The sequence below is a fragment of the Fringilla coelebs genome (genome assembly GCF_963513975.1).
Source record: "Fringilla coelebs genome assembly, chromosome: 4".
Classification (NCBI taxonomy): Eukaryota; Metazoa; Chordata; class Aves; order Passeriformes; family Fringillidae; genus Fringilla; species Fringilla coelebs.
In genome coordinates, this window is record NC_140032.1 from 38952437 (window position 1) to 38970502 (window position 18066).

The window sequence follows — 18066 nt, forward strand, 5'->3', positions numbered from 1 at the left end:
TGAGAACAGACTTTCTGTCAAATTGATTGCCCAGTTTAAAATTTTGTGAAAAACAAAAAAACCCCCAACAATTAGTCTGTATTAGTTACAAGAACAAATGTTTTTCCATGTAAAAACAAAGCCATTTGTTATGCTAACAGATGGAAATGAGTACCCCCAATTTTAAATGGATACTTTCTTTCTTTTCTCATTTCAGTACTCAGAAGAAGGAATGATTCAGTCTATTATTTTCTTGAGAATGGATCTTTCTGAGGACAAATGGTCATACCTCTGAGACCCTCAGAGGCCACCAGTCTGTGAATAATGCGTACTCGGCCTGGAGGGACCTGTACCAAGTCCTTGCAAAATTCAAAAACAAAAATTTTCTCTTTGCAGGCAGCTTTCTTGTCTGTGGAGAAAAAATGTACCAGGATGGCACCAGAGATGAGTTTTTGTTCAAGGCTAGAAACATTCTAGCTTTCTCTTTTTAACTGCCCAATGAATCACCACCCAAGAAGAGATGTCCCAGCAAACCTAATTTTTACATTATATCAAAACCCACATGTATTTTGAATGTTTATGCAAAGAATCAGTCATGTTTATTTAAAACACTGAAGTAAGTCTGAAACTTATGATAAATAGAAGCAGTTTAATGACAAACTATGACTAATCCTCAGGTCATCTTTTCAGAAAGATCACAGAAAAAACCCAGTATTTAAATATATATATATATATATATATATATATATGTAATTGTTATATTTTTGGAATTATTTAATACTTCTCTAGTCTTACAGGCCCAGTAGTGTGTGCCGAGTCCTGCAGGGACTTACTCCTAGGTCTTGGTTTTATAACAAAAGTGGGAGACAGAGAAGGACAGAAGAAAGACAGAGGGAAAAGAATAAAAAACTAATTATTGGAAGTTTTTTTGGTTTAGAAGCCTAATATCCAATTCCAAGAAGTTTTATTAATTTTTTTTAAATAACATATAGTGACTCCCTAGTTTCCTCTCTTTATCTGAGAGACTTGATTATAAATATACAATAGAGTCTCTGTAGTTCAGCCAGATCCCTGCAGACTCCTAACAGAGCTTTCTTCAGAACTGTCCCATCAGATGTAAATTTTACAGAATGCTGAAAAAAAAAAAAATTCTCACTTTCCAGTAGCACCTGTCTGGCTGTTAACACTATTTTACAGCCAAAAATGTAATTACATGTTGTCTTGTATCAACATAAATACCTTCCTAATGCAGGTCATCTGTTGCCCTATGTCACTGTTTGCTTTCACAGTTTATCACAGCAGGTTTCAACCACCCAAAAACTGCTTTCTGTCGTCTGAGCTGGAGCTGGGCCATGCTTCCTCATCTCTAGCTGTGGTGCAGAATTCACCACCAAAAGAGTTGCTGAAGAAAACAGTAGTTCTTTGGCTGTGCTTGAGGAACATTTTCAGTTCCTAATCGCCACACTAATTTAACTTATTCACCTTTCTATCTCGCTGAGCATTGCACATGGCCTTTACTGGTGAATAGAGTGCAAGATGCAGTGTTTTACTCATTAATTTTTTTGTCATTATTTATGTCTTTATAACTAATTGCTTTCACATCTATTGTGATTCAATTAATAAAACTGGGAAATGCCTGCAATCAAGTGTCAAAGTATTTCTTCCCAGATATCATTCTAAAATTAATGTCTTATGAAGATTAATATATATACAAACAGACAAAAAAACAGCACTTCATCAGCTGAAAAATTATGTCATCAATTCCCAAAAGTCATATATATACTTGAAGTCTCAATTCTGCTCTTCATTGACAGATCAATAGCATATTGTGCCCATATTAAGGAATTCAGGGATAAGAAAGTAATCGTATTTTCTGACCATCCTAAGATGTCTGATTAATTATTTAGAGATGATATCTTCTTTTTAAATACTTTAAGTTCAGAAGTTTGGTTTTTCTCAAGCATTACAAAATTTCTGTTTTAATCAGAAAACATTGTCAAACAGGGAAAGCCAGATGACATAGAAGAATGGAATCTGCTAGAAATTAGAACAAATGGGAGATAGTTGAGAAAGAATAAAAATAAATTACTCAAACTATATTCAGATATTTGAACTCATATGAAATGCTGGCAGGAATGCGTTATGAAGCACTCAGTAAATTTACATACTTACAGATTCAAAGGCTTTTTATATCAAACTTTTTTTTTTTGGAAAGGGATTAGATATGTACAATATCTAGGACACACAAAACATTTCTATTCATTGAAAAATATATTAGTTCAAACTTATCCTTGACTAAAGCATTTATTCTGCGATCAATGACATCACTTAAACATTTCTTTTTGAAATTACCTTCATTCAGAACTGAAATATACAAGGGAAAGCTTGTTCTGAAGAATTACAACCTGATGCTTTGTAATCCATGACCTTCAGCCTAGTCTTTCCTCAAGATACAGCATTGGTGGAACCCACTCATTTAAAGAAAGTCACTTGAGCAAAATAAATAAATTCATACGTGTGGATGAACTATTACTTTAATGAAATCCAAGGTTTAACTGACTATAGCTGTATAAATGACCAGGATATCCAGGAAACCCAACTTCTGAACCACAAAGCTTATATAAATTACCGCACTGTCATTGCTACTCTTATCTGAAACATCTGTGAGATTTTAAAAAGATTCAACAAACTGCATTTGCAGTCTTTAGAACTTGCACATGTCAATATATATTCCTGTAAAAAGCCAATGTGACAATTCCTGTTGGCACAACTAGACCAACATAAAATGACTACTTGTGTGCTTCTAGGAGGAAGCTCTGTTGTGTGCACATATGTATTTACTACAAATAATGAGTAAACCTTGAACGCTTCTTGCTAATGTAAGCCATAAATTTAAAAGTACAAAGCGTTACTATAAGTAAAGATAGATCTTTGGAACATTATGACCAGAGAAATGCGGTTACTAAGAAAGAGATATACTTAAAAGAGATCAAATGTTTGTTATGTCTTTGTATGAGACAAAACACGTCTTTCCATATTTCATAGTTGCTTAATAAAATCATCAAAATAGTCATAATAAGAAAATACTGAAAGTCTAAAGTGTTTGCCTTGGTAGATATTTTTTCACTTTCCAAACCACATTCCTTACACATTATACAGATTCTTCTGAGTCATAATTATTAGTTATTAGCAGTAACCAATGAAATACCATTTCATTTCAGTTTTGATAAAATATTTTAAGCAAACAAATGCTAATAATGGTAGTATATTTTACTACATGCTAAGTGTACTCAGGATTTTCCAGATTCAGATTTTTCACTGCTATCAAAAAATCTGGGGCACAATTCAACTCAGAAATTCTTCTGTTTGACATCTGGTTTAGGGAGGTGAGCAGATGGAACTGGTGTTTTTTTGTTGTTTTACACAAGGTAAGTTACACCTATCCCTATGGTGTGTGTGTAAACACACAGGAAAAACACAAAGCAAACTTTTCCTGCAAACACCGAGTGGTCTCCTGCCAGAGCCAGATTTCCATATTCCACATTCAACGGGTAATTGCAGAGGCCACTGTTGAGCAAATATTTCCTCACATCTTAAGCTTCACTCATGTGTAACTTCATTCAACAGTGTAAGTCCTCATACAATATAAACTTCCACGGCTCTGATCTCCCTCAGTAAAATTACACTCATAAATAAAAAGACACAGGGTTTTTTTTGCAAGATCAAGATCTTAAACCCTGTTCTTCTGCAAAACATTAAGAAGTGCAAAGTTTGGCACAGATGTAGCCATAATGTTAAACAAATGCTGCACCACAAAGTGGTAATTTCCCAACAAATGGAATATATTAAGAGACTTGAGTAAAAAAAATACAAGAGTACACAGTGTGCAATTCGTATCGCTTTACAACTGGGATTTGAAAAAAAATAGCAACAAAACTTAGGATAAAAGAAATCTAATAAAAATATAGAAATACAGTAAATTTTCTTTTGTCCTCTGTATCTCACAAAGTTTACTTGCTTCTGCTGTTATTTAAGTACATATAGATATGTTCCATATATTTTCTAGTGACATTACAATTCAGAATGGCATTTTAAGACAGGAGAGTGGTTTATGTTTATGTAGATAAAACTAATTCAAAGCTACCAGGAAAACCATAGGCAAAGAAGCCACTCGTTTTCATACCAAAACTGTGGCCACTCCACCTTCAGTGGATACCCAGAGGCACTTAGAGATATTCAAAGGTAGATTTCCATACCTGAGAAGAAGTGTGCCTTGAAGCCTTTTTTTGAGACAGTGTTGTCAGACCGAAACTCGATGCGCATGTTGTTGTACTGAGAGGTGATAACTTCAGGCACTTCTGTACCGCAGAATTTACCGTGCAGCTTGGACTCAGAAGAAAGGCCACTGCGAATCTCCACATAATCGTACTTGCAAACCTGAGAAAAGAAAGAAAGAAAGAAAAAATATTTGGCTAACCAAAATAAAAGCATGAAGCTGTTTACAAATGCCAGAATTCTGATTAGTATCTATATTGCTGCTGAATAATAAAGGACCAGTATCCTTCTTCACTTTCTCCTGATTCTGAAAGCATTTGTAAATTCTTACATTTTTTGATTATAGGTAAGAATGTATTAAGGACACTAACATATAGCTATACTATAAAATATGCTCCAACTTATATTTTTATAGATGCTGACCTGTATTTAATATCTAAATTTCAAGATGCTTAGAAGCATTTCCACTTCATTTAAAAAGCAAATATTCCACTGACAGGAAACTAAAATCCAGAAACATTCATCCTAAAAATTATACCTATCTGCATGCTATAAACCACATACCCCAAACCTACAAACCTACTTCTTGCATCTCAAAGATGTTTTTAAATATTAATTTCCACCTGGAAACTTACAAGGTAAGTTTTAATCATTACATATTTAAGATATATTCATTTATTTCCAAATATATACCTTTCCAGTATTAAAACCATGCAACTTTCACCAACAGTAGCATTGCTACAATTTGGAACACAATGCATGACATTTTTATTAAAAGGTTTAAAATAAAGTAATATAACGTAATAAAAAAGCCTTATGCAAGGCCTAGTTCTAATGATAATACTTTCAATGCATAATCCCTTGGTCAACTTAAAGCCATCCAGCCAAAAACTTCTAAGCTTCTTAGGCTCAACTATCAATCACTTAATCAAAAATGTCCCAGTTGTCTGCAATTAATAGCTTAAGAGAGACCATTGGCCAGAAGGATTCATACAGAGCTTATATTGGTCCATTAAATCCAAGTTGTATTTGAAAAATTGCTATTTCTAGTAAAAAAAAGTGTCAGGGGAGCTGGAAGGGAACAATAGAAAAGGATGTTTTGGCCTTTGTTGTTCTCTCTCTCTCCATGAAAAATTGTCATAATTTCCAGTTGGTTTTAACAGAATACACTGAAGATGTAGATTAAACTTTTATTGTTACCAGAAGAATTTTCACATGTGGCAGAGTTGAAAAGTGACTAATTCCATTGAAACTCTTTCCGTACAGTATAAAGAAAACAAAGATACATAAAACTTGAGTTACTGTCACATGGTGATCTACCCTAATTGGAAGACATATTTCTGATAGTGCAGGTGATTTTCAAATATAGTTCACTGCGCTGATAAATCCCATCAATTCCAGCAATATAATAGTGGCGAGTTTTTATGGTTGCCTAGGTTTAGATCAGAAATCAAATGTAATTTCAGATAGGTCTAATTTCCTCTATACTACACTGCACTGAAAAAAACTTAAAAGTTAAACTGCACAATGTGAATATAAAATACTAAAATTGCAATAGTGAAAAAGACATATTAAACTTGGTCGTAAATGGAGGACCTACAACAAATAAAATAAATTTGCAAACAAATCCTCTGTTAAAAAACAAAAAAAAAATAGAGTACTTGATAAATGTATACATTTTATGTCTGCACTCAAACAATATATTAGAATTTTCCAGTAATTATATGTTTCTTCTGATTTTCACAGGCATCTATCCTTAGTGCTACTATTTAACATCATGAGGCCAAGATTTAGTAGCACATGAGATGATCAAACTCCAATTCTGATTGTTGAAACACATTTATAATTTTTCTGTCTCCTCATGTTGAATGTATTTTATGACCTTAGAGAAGTGATTTAACTTCATTACCTGCCAGGTGTTTTCCTTGCAAATCTTGCCCATGTACCAAGAAAGTGCAAGAAAAAGGTTTTTATGACTTGCTCAAATGGTAATTAAATTTTAATTCTTTGGGACTTTTAAGCTTTTATTACATCTCCTGCACTTCTAGTCAAAATGATTACAGGACATGAGTGCAACACATTTATCATTGAAAATCAGAATATAATGGACTTGAGAACCCACTCCAAAAAATTAGGGGGGGAAAAACATCTGATGTTACCGCCTCTGAAAATAATATTGAGGTATTTTGGAGAAGTCATGGATGGTTTGGTTCTTAGTTACAAATCAAACTCCGGCTTTTGTACCTTTAAATACCTCTGCCCTAAAGGTGGGCCATCTTTATACTAAACACATTGCTACAAATTTATTCAGAGATAAATAGAAATGTCAGAAATTACATACTGGGATTTTTGTTCTTAATGCCATGTAAAAAATGTGCATATAAACTCAGTGGTTACGCCGTGTTATGGCCGGAGTGTGGTGAGGGAATTGAATGATATGACAGAGAATTGCCTACAAAGCAGAACAAAAACTAAAAGGATGTTGAAACCCCATTTTACTGATTCTCTTCCAAAAAAGCACTGCAATGCCCACCACTTTATTTAAAGTTGTAAGGAGCGCCCTTTAGCACATGGAGGGCTCTGCTCTTTTCCTCCTTCTACCTGGGCAGAAGATCCCCCATGCCTCTGGGGGTTGCCCAGCTCAAAAACTGCTGCTGTTCTTTTGTGACTTATTTCTGGTACTGCTCATTTCAAAGTATTCCCCCAGTGAGACACTTGTGAGTGATTTAAATGCTCCCTCACTCCATCACTAACCACAGCTTATGTGTATTCTTTGTAGTCAGTCTGTAAAGATGATTTGGTTTCTCCAGATTTTCTTCTCTTGAATTCCTTCCAATATGCTTCAGCCCCATTTGCTCTGTTTTATTTTGTTGATAAAAAAGTCAGCTGAGACTCAGCAGAGAGCATTTTTTAAAATTTCTTGTAATACATATACATTTAGATGATATGTAAAAGAGAGCTATTCTTTCCCTGTTTGTTTTGAAAGAATCCAGAAACAGTCCCAAAACGAAAACAAGAATATCCATGCTTATTGTCAGCCTATGAAAGGTCAGCAAGGGTTTTATAAGACAATATCTATTTTTAAATGCTTATGAAACCATTTAGAGTGTAAGAGATTGTGCAGCCCTTCGTTCATGGTTACTCACTTCATTCCCTTCCAACTCAAAAAACTCAAACTTCATTGAAATTCGGTATTGTGTTGGGGCAACCACCTGCCACACGCAGTTTTTGTTTGGAGGATACTCTTTTGGCCACCCTGGTGTGGTTATAGTCCCATTTAGCTTTGTCAGGAGTCCTCCACAAGCAGCTGTAAAATGAAAAGAGAACATCATTTCTTGACTGACAGTGTGTTTTACTATAAACAGAAACATGCTAAGATGAAACAGTCCTCTCATTACTTATATGCTGCAATGCCCAGACAGACTAATCAGAATCTTGCTTTATCATGCTTGGTGCAAACAAAGAGAAAGAGACAGCCCCTATCTTGAACAGCTTGCAGGTTTGTGGGCAGAGATAAGTTTCAGGACTACACAAGGCGTTATCATATTCATTCTTTTCCCCTCCCTCCAGAGACTCTGGTTATTCTCTCACAGCCTTTCCCATGCAAGTCCTGTGACCTCACCACCTTCCCCAAGACCTTGACCACCCTTCTTCTGACAGAGGGTGCTTAGGATGTGCTTCTCTCCTTGATTATTGATGCAGAATCAGCCCCACCTGTCTCAGCTCATATGGCTGTATATGCCTCCCATAACCCACAAGGTAGGGTCACTTCTTTGGAGAGCAGTCACGTACACTTCAGTCACAATTGCTTTTGCTGAATCATGGATATTCAATTAAAAGAGAAAATGCCTCTTATTTCCAAGTATATGCCAAACAATCACCTCCATAAAACAGAAAAATACTGTACTACGTTCTTGAATGCAGTTCAACTAGCAAAGGATAAACTCATTAATCTTTTCCATCTGTGCAAATTTTTTTTAAGGGAAGTAAAGGGATTTAGAGAAGCTCTCAATCACACTCTGCTACATTGATAACCATTACAGCACTGTGACAGCACTGGAAATCATCCACAAACCTCTCTCCAAAGAGCTGAAGGAAGGAGCTCTACTCAACTACTCTCTACTAACAGTGAATGCTTTAAAAACTGGCTATTCCAGTCTAGCTGATGATCTCACATACTGCATCTACTCCATCTAACACAGCTGGGAGAATTCACCAGTTACTGTGTCAAGGCTCATTTTGTCAACTCAGACATACACCAGTGTTTCTTCTGGTCCCTAATTTCCCATGCAGCACACTTCTTGGTATACATGTAAAAGTAATCTGATGGGAATGGGTGGACTAAGACCCAGAGTCACACCTCAGCATATCAAAAAAGACCAGACACAGGTTTAGAGACTGAACCCAGATGACACAAGCTGTCCCCTCAAATGATCCAATCTGGGTCAGAGAAACTACTGCCAGATTTCAATTTCTGCTTTTGAACATTGTTCAACTGATCCTTGAGGCAAGGGCGGAAAATGTGGAATTAGTGAAAAAGAAAATCTTAACCCTTTCTATTATGCTGCCATTGGTGGAGACTTAGATTAGAAGAACATAAAGCAAATTTCTGTGCATGTCAACACTGAACTGAAGTATAAGGCAAAGTTTCTGACTAGAGGCTTCAACTCATGTATGAATTAATACAGCTAGCTCACACAAAAGGCCCAAACTATAACAAGGAAGCAATGTTCACAGTGACTACACAGCAATTTTGATTCAGCAGTTCCAAGTACTATCTACATACAGTGAGTCCCACCTCAGCTGGAACAAACACATACACTTCTAGGGATAGCTCAGGGTTTTTGCTCTACACTGCACTGCCGTGCTTAGAGTGATTTCTTTTGACAGAATTGTTTTACTGTTTGAGTGCCAGGAATGTATCTCCTTTCTATTTTTCAGAGGCAGAGAGAAGAGTCTTCTGAAAGACTTCTCTAATATTCTGACTTGAGTCAGCAAGCAGACTAAACTCAATTCCTTACATAAATTTGGGCTGATGATCAAAAGCCCAGAAATTAAACCTCTGGCTTCATGGCTCCCCCTTCGATTGAACTCATTTTCTTATAGTCTACCTAATGTGCAAACATTCAAATAAATTGTTTTTCCAATGTTCTCTTTACTAAAAGTCCGTGAGGGAGGAAAAACAACTAAAAAAACCCCAACCAGTTTGATGAGAGCTACAATCTAACATGCCTTTAATATAGGACTTCCACGAGTTCACGCAAATATACAATAAACAAAAAAACCAAAACTAACCCTGCAGGCAGATCCAAAAGAAAAATAACTAGAAAGAATTGCAAAGAAACTAGGCAAAACTACCCCAAACTGTGAAAAATAATAATTTAAAGACAGGAAACTAGAAAAAAAGAGACCAGTGAATTGCATCAGAAGAAAACCAGGACTCCAAGCACACCAATTTTCAAAATCCATTCACTAGTCAAAGAGATGAGCTAAAAATAAATTTGCGCTATCCTTTGATTTATTGGTGTCTATGAGTAAAAAATCAAATAGTTGGTGCATAATGATCAAGAGCTTATAGTTCTTTCCTTTGATATGAAATATGCATAGAATGCAAAATCTTATCTCAGTTCAATCCTGTGTTTACACAGACTTCCGCTTATCTCTTTCTTTATTCTCCAAATGATTATTTGAACACACTTTGCTCACCCTGAAAAGTAAGAAAAGTCCACAGTGCGACTAGGAGTGGGGAGGATTCCTCTGAGCTTTGAGCAGAAATAGAGGACCTTGCTTTTCTAGACCCGCCAGCTTCCCAGGCACATCCCAGTCAGAGGTGCTGTTAAACACTCTGATGCTGAGAAAGTGGCACATTACTCTGCTAGTAATTGTCTCCTTGAGAGACTTTGCTTTAGTGAGCATGAATAGTGTAATAAGTGGTATGAATCCCTACTTTGCACCATTCCTGATTGACTAACAGCAAAATCTGCAAAATTAAATTGTTGACAGACACGGGACAAACATGGCTCTGGTGTGACTAGTAAAGGACAGCACTGGTTTTCTGGGTTGGGTTCCGCAGATCTCATGCTGCTCAGACAGAGCCTAAGAAATGTGGAGCAGTCCATTCAGGCCCTGGCACTCTGAGAGCTTTAAGAGCCCATAGGACAGCAGCACACTGTACCTTCACAACTCCTCTTGTCAGGACCAAGTTCATAGCCAGGATCGCAGGCGCACTGGTAACTGCCCAGGGTATTCACACAGCGCTGCTCACAGCCACCATTGTCAGGTTTGGCACATTCATCTTCCTCTGCCAAGACAGGCAAGAATGCAAAAATATGTTAAATCATTACCTTCCTCAGCTAAAATTGCTGGATCAATATTAACCCAGAAAGCTGTATGCATGCCATTATAAGATGCACTGCATAAACTGTGGTTGCTGACTGGAGAATTTTCAAATGCTAAGGAGACCTGCAATAGAGAAAATAAAAAAATTTCCTTTTTGGGGCAGGGTTTTTTTGGTTGGGCTGTTTTGTTGGTTTGTTTTTTTTTTTAACAATGTCTGCTAACAGCTGCAGAACTAATTTATAAGCACTTTGTGTGCAGCATACAGTAATTCAGGCAGCCATAATCTAAAGATTGTACAAGTATTGAAGGAAAGATTGAAAATCCACAGTAGGGTCACTTGAAGGGCACTTTATCTCCCTCAGAATCAATCTGTACATTATCCTGAATTCATACTCAAAAACAGATTAACAGAATCCTCAAATCCTGGGTTTTTATTCTACTGATATTAAAAACAAGATGAATCCGGGCTGGGGGAGGGAAAGGAATTGTGTGTTCTCTCTACTAGCTCTGAAATATACCCATAAGATTCATTAAATATTCCTCAGATTGCTGGAAATATTGTTTTCTTACACCAGGACAAGTAATTTCTCAGGAAAAAAATAAGAGCTCCTACTCTCATGCCTATAGCCTTCAAAGTTATAATTGTCTACAATGAAAACTATCAGTTAGGATTAGAAAAACCATGGCTTCTTTTCAAAAGAGCAAAAGGGTCATTTCCTGGTGGCATGACCTGTGTTTCTGGTATCACCATGGCCACAACACTGCCGGTAGCTTTAAGTGTGCCACTGGCAGCACTGTGTGCAAATTACAAACTTTCCATGTATCAAATGCTTCAGGCATTTGTGCAGTTGTATGACACCCTCCTCTCCCCAAAAAAACACCATGTCTTGCACCTAAGCTTCACTTAGAAGACTGTGAGGTTATTGCTCAATATGATTTCTGATCTGGTTTTTGGTTTTTTCCCTCCTTACAGAGAGCAATAAATTGATAAAGCAGACCAACCCAGAAATAGTTTATAAAAAAACTGACAAGATTTAGACAAAGGAAAAAAAACTTAAATAGGAAAAAAAATCCATTTGCAATTACACTGCTTAACTTTATATTTGATAACACAATGTAAAAAATGTGCCATTTTACAAAATCAGATGTGTTTTAGAACTACACTGATTAACTGAACCTGAAGACAGTAGAAAGTTGTGCTGAATATGTTCCGTCATTCCTTGGACAAATTTTACTAGGAGATTCAAAAATCCCTATTGTTTTGTTTTGAATAAATTTAATGCCCAGGGAAAATTATTCTATTCAGTCTAGTAGTAAAAAAAGATTGAGAAATATTTTTAATAGCCCTTCACAATTTTCTAGTCCAAAAAGAAGTGATAAGCCGTTCATAAGTCCCAGAATATGTTTTAACACTTACCTTTAAAAAAGTTAGCTGCAAACCCTGCTTTGTTAACAGTTCCATCAGAAACAAATTTCATCCACAGGGTATTAGAGGTAGATCTAATGTCTTCTGGCTTGTCATAGCCACAAAAGTGACCAATCAAAGGACTGTTCTCATTTGTTCCATCTCGGATTTCCAAGTAGTCATACGCACAGTTGTCATGTCTTTCAATCTGTAAAATGTAATTTTCAAAATGACCTATCTGAACTGGACCATAAATATCAGTCAGATAATAAAAAGAATTCAAATTTTTCAAAGTTAAGGTCTCTGATTAGGGCTCAAGCACCAGGAAAATGAACGAACATCATTGAATAGATTTTAACTATACTTGTTTTCTACACCAAAAAATATATTGAAATGTTACTAAGGACACAACAGTCTAGCTGGGAAAAAAACTAAAAAAGACATGCTCACCTCTAAGCTTCCTAGTGCTCTGTTCAACTTCTACTCTCATCTCAAGTCCTTCTTTCTCATATACACTCAACTAAAGATTAATGGCTCAGCAGCTAAACACATCAGAAATATTCACCATTTTAGCAATATTAAAAAGCTCAATTTTCAACAATATGATCAGATTTTTAGAATCTCCCTTTATCCTCCAGACAGAGCAAAATTTTGCATTTGTCACTGTTCACTGATGCTGCAGGATAAAGGTAAAAAATTGCAGTGTGTAAGGAATTTGATGCATCTAAAAAATGACATCCAAACGCACATCTAAAATGATCAGCTCTTAAGTAGAACAGAGGACAAAAAGAAACTATTTTTTTCTGTGGCCAATGTATCCAGTTTCTCCTGCACAATTCCTGATTTCAGGTGTCCTCTTTTGATTTTCTCGTCCAATGAGTGAATCTTCGCTGTACTGATGAAGAAACCTTCTGAAACCAGAAGAAATGAAAAATTTCCCTTTCTATTTAAACTTTCTGCTGGATGACATTCAAACACAGACTAATATCTGAGTGGGCATGTGTGCATGTCTGCTTGAGTAGAGAGCCTTGTGCTCTTTACATAATAGTATTTCCAGAGTCAATCAGAACAGGGATTGCACTGGAGAGGAAAGCAGTAGCAGCCCAAATGTGTCCAGAAGCTAGATAATTTACAATGTTTCTCTTTATTGAGAGTGTGTACTTCTCAACAAAATTAAAAACCCTCTTGAGCTGGGTCATTTTACTGCTGGAATACTTCACGTTGCTCAGTCTTATTTATAAAAGAATTCACTAGATCCAAGCATTGAAAAATAATTCCTATAACAACACTCTTGTTAAACTAACTAGCTGAACTGGGAGAGGCAAGCTTAGGGATGGAGAGGATGGGGAGGGTAGCAGGATCACAGTCAAGTAGAAGGGATGGAGAAAGCCTCAAATCTAATTCAGCACATCCACATTCTGTTAAATCAATAAAGTCTAAACTAAGCCCAGAAAAATTTACGTTTGATCTCCAGAGAGAGTTTTTCTTGCACCTAAGCTTCACAGTAAGCAGAAGTATCCACTGGTTCTCTGCTCTACTTGTGCATCGTGACCAACACGAAGCTCAGGAATGACCACAGACTAAGGAGCTTCCACTTAGCACATTGAGATTTCTTATGTAAGTGGAAAATTGGGAGGAAGGAACTGTTTGATTTTGTGCCATTTTAGTGGCATCAAAATATGGCACTTACACACAACATTTCTCTGTCTTCTTACCAACTTTGCAATTCTCCAGGCATTTAAATGCATAATTTTCTCCCACCCACTCCTCTGTCACAAACCATATTGCCATTTACTGTAATTTCCTCGATTTTTGATCAGGAATTGTTCTGGGACAGAGTTTGGGAATGAGTGAGGAAAGCCAAGAAGATTTGGGATGCAACCACCTGTTGCTGATTTTAGTGGCAATTGTATGCAACTAATGCAGTACATGAGCACTTGGTAAGTTTTTGACAATACCAATTCCAAATTTTCATCAACCTAAATAATAAATTCATTACATCATATTCCAATTTGAAATAAAGTCTGCCTTGTTATCTCAGTAAAAATTGAGAAGTGAACTGGTCCAAAGGAAGGAATTGTGCATTTTCCCCACACAATGACTACTGGTCATGTCAGTAGTTAAGACATTTAATTAACTTCAGGTTTTTTTCCATGTTTCCATTTTTTATGGGCAATATGGAAATTATGATTATTCACCAGCCCAGCGTGGCTCGGAGTTACATGTGCCAAATTTCCATTGAGGTGAATTAGTAATTTCTTTTCTAAGGATCACTTTATTTTGGGCAGAAGAGAACAGCTAAAAATGCATTTTGTATAGGAGTAAGTTTCTAAACTTGCTAAGACTATAAGAATCAACCAACTTGCAAAGTTTTAAAAAAAGACTCAGTATCAAAAACACCCATTTGAAAAGTGGCTGTTCTACTATATTCACTTATATTTAGTTTACTACTAGTGCAAGTGATGCCAGCATTATCAATATTAAAGGATTAAAATGTTACACCTATATATAACCTAACAGATAATTATTGTGATTTGACAAATAACTGGTACTTGGTAATCAATGAAAGAAAATGTTATAAAATTAGGGGTTTTTTTCCCCCCTACCTCAAGTTTTAAGATTATGTGGTAATATCATCTGGGAACACTACCTTACAAAAGTCTATTACACTTGGAATAGTCTCTTACTCTTCCTGCTTCCTCCTATATTTTCTATTTTTCTTATTCTTCCTACTTCCTATTTGTTCCTTGAGGAAAATCTCTTCCAGATAATGAAAAGACCCTTGATGAGTTTGCCTGTAACTGGACTGAGCCCATAAATCTTGTTTACTGGAGCACTAAAATTTCACAAGGTGTTTACACAATGTTACATGTTGATGAGAAGAAATACACTGAATATTAGCAAATTTTAAAAAAAATCATAACTAAAAATTTTTTACAGAAAAATGCATTTCCTATGGGAAGCTTAAAGATAACCTCGGCTCCTGAAGGCCTTGGAGGAAACCTTGAATTTGAATGGCATCAGAGAACTAAGCTGAGAAAAATGTCAGAAAAATTACTAAAGAAGGCAAAGAAGAGCAGGAAAACACTATGAAACTATGAAACATCCCAGAGAAATGGCAAGCCAGAGGCATTCTTTACATTCCTTCTCAAAAAAATGCCTCATACGTAGCTTCCGGTTTAAAAAAACAACAACAAAACAATCAAACCAAAAAACCCAAACAAAAACCCACATAAAAACAAACAACTACACATCCAGAGTATCTTTGTCTTAGGAAAAAATGGAGATACAGGAAAAAATTAAGATAAAAAAATTTAAACAAACTAAAAAAACCCTTAAAACTGAACCAAAAAAAATAAGAAAAAAAGAGAGAGAGAAAAGAGGATATGAAGGGCAAATCTGGGAGCAATTCTATTGCATTAAAAATCTTTACATTACTTTTTGTCATTGTTAATTTTTTGTTCATCAAATTGCAATACAAGTAAATAAAATATCTGCCTTGGGTTTTAGACTTCAGTCATAAAAGGTGGCATATATGCCTAGTGAAATCAGAAGATCAGATAAATTTTATTCCCTGATTTATGTAAAAAATAATTTCAAAGATCGCTATCTGCACAGAGTTTAACAAGGTCACTCAAATGAGGAAGATTAATATGAATCTGCTCTACAAACCCTCTGGAATTTTTTAGCGGGTGAGACTGCATGCCAAAAAAAAGTTCTTAATTATAAAAGCAAACAAACTAACAAAAAAACCCTGCTAATTTTCAAAGAACAATATTATAAAGGTGACCATAACAATGAAAAAATATGGAGTTCCCAGTCCCAACATCTCTACTCTCACACAGACAGTGGAAATTATAGCAGCCAAATGAAGTGTAATCCTGCACTCAGTGGAAAATGTGTTGCCCACAGCAGGCAAAACAAGATGACTCATTGATACAGTTTGAAATTCTCAGTTTCCCTAGTGCTTTCATTTAAAAGTGAAGGTTATTTATACAGTTTTTTTTCCTAGTATTGCATAGGGATAATGAGAATTCCTCTTACTTAACTGTACCTTTCAGAAGGCAGAGAAGTAATTTTCTCACAAACACACTGCAATAACTCTCTGGCCTGACATTTACTTTCTTCTATCTCAGCTGGCACTAAGAACAGTGATTTTTAAGCAACTTTTTGTTTTACTGGGCAGTGCACCAAGGATTCAGTCTAGAGAGGCACTGAGGACCAAAAACCAGAACACCTACCTTCAAGAGCTGGGAGCAGAAATGGAAATTGGACCCAGTGGTCAACGTCCAGGCACTCCAGAGCAGCTCCCAAAGCAACTCCCATCCTCAACAGGGAGCCCAGTGGATGAGCCAGTAAGAGATGGCACAAAGACAGATATAACAGTCTTGTGCCTGCCTGGGGTGCCTCATTTGGTGCTCAAGGGCATCTTGCCACTCTGGAATTACAGCTCAGACTCTCCCCGGAAAAGTATTTTAAGTCCCTACTGCTGGAATTTATTTTTTTTTTTCAAAACACATGAAGTATAAGCCCCAACTTGAGACTGTGCCCTGACTGTATTTCTGCTCCATTTCCTCTTTTTTCTTATGAGGTGTTAGTCCACATGTCTCACCTCTAGAGAGTGCCATAATACTAAAGAGTCTGGAGGAAAAACTGGACATTTCTTCCTAAGGCCTTAATCACTTGTCTATTAAAATATTCTGTTGTTTGCTGGTCCTTTGCTTCTGGTTATTTCCTGTACGGTGAGGCAAAAGCATGTCACAAATTCACATTTGTAAATAGTCCCTAACTTGGTGATTAGAAAAAGGTCCTGAAAGAGGAGGAGAGATGTTTGATTCTCCCAGCGATGATATTGAACATGCACGTCAGTTCATGCACGTGTAGACCATTGCTGATCAGCTGCATCCAGACCAAATATTGCAGCTAGTGTCTTTTGCAGAGGAATAGTGCCATTTCCCTCGTCATCACATTAAAAAATGCTGAGCAGCAATGGCTAATTAGAAAAGCTCCATACCTAGTCAGTAAATTATATAAAAGGTATTCGAATCACTCATTTTCAACAGGGCTTAAATAAAGAGACTAACATAGTATGGTAAGTAATCTTGAGGCAGATCATGCAGATTCAGAAGATCAGGGGAAGCTGATCTTGTCTGCACTAGAACTGACATTAATTCAGGATTGGAAAAAAAAAAAAAGAAAAAAGGGAAAATTAAGTAGAATCGATGAAAATATTAAAACTTCTATATTTTACATTCATAATTGCTGATAAAGTCCCAGTCCCTTATTGTCTCATACTCAAATCTTTCTACCAGTCATTGCAAAAAATATGCCATAACCCTGAAGTCCATCTGCAAGAGTCAAGTGTCAGGTTGGAAATTACAGCTCTGTTTACTATACCTGTATTTAGATCTATGTACAACATAAAGGCAAAAAGACTAGATTTTTAAAACACGTTATTCATGCCCTTACTACTGAAACATATTCAAATAAAACAAATTAACTCAAAGCATACTACTAAGTTTATCTACAAAGTCCAAGCCAGCATATTGTGTAGGGATAAAACAGATATGAAATATTACTTTTTCTTTTTTATGTAATGGTTTACCACAGTTTAGCAATGTTATACACAGTGTGACGTACACTAAAGACATACAGGTATGACGACTCGCCACATCTTTTTTCTTTCCTTGCTAAATATAGGTTTTTGATCTGAATATTAGTTTTAGGGTTTTTTCCTTTTCAAAGCAGAGGCCCAAGAACACTGTTTTTTTCTCCAGCCACGCATTCATTTTTGACAATAAGCAAAAATAAAAAGTCCTGGTTATTTAACAGAATGTTGAAGTAACCTTGCTGAGCTGGATGATGTACTTGGCAAAATGTGACTATCTTCAGTAATTTTAACATTCAATTAAAACATTAGAGATAACATAAAAAAACTATAATTTTGAAAATTTCTGGGGAAGAGAAGCTTTCATGGGCTATGGAGTTAATTTTTCATAGAGAAGTCTTAAATTCATTCACAGGTTTAATAAATATTCCCTTAAATTTCACTGTCACTTAGCCACTAG

At 36.0% G+C, this 18066-nt stretch overlaps 1 protein-coding gene across 3 annotated transcripts in view; it reads right to left on the reverse strand.

The window, feature by feature from the left end:
* Window positions 1–18066, reverse strand: part of TLL1 (tolloid like 1) — a gene marked incomplete at both ends in the record, with an annotated part of 122996 nt that overhangs the window by 15634 nt on the left and 89296 nt on the right. For 2 of the 3 annotated variants that reach the window (XM_084204237.1, XM_084204239.1), the window contains 4 exons: window positions 4236–4416; window positions 7401–7561; window positions 10430–10555; window positions 12011–12206. In XM_084204237.1, coding sequence (XP_084060363.1) covers window positions 4236–4416; window positions 7401–7561; window positions 10430–10555; window positions 12011–12206 — 664 coding nt within the window. Of the gene's footprint in view, window positions 1–268; window positions 389–4235; window positions 4417–7400; window positions 7562–10429; window positions 10556–12010; window positions 12207–18066 lie in introns of all 3 variants that reach the window. The other variant, XM_084204238.1, reaches the window with a different exon arrangement.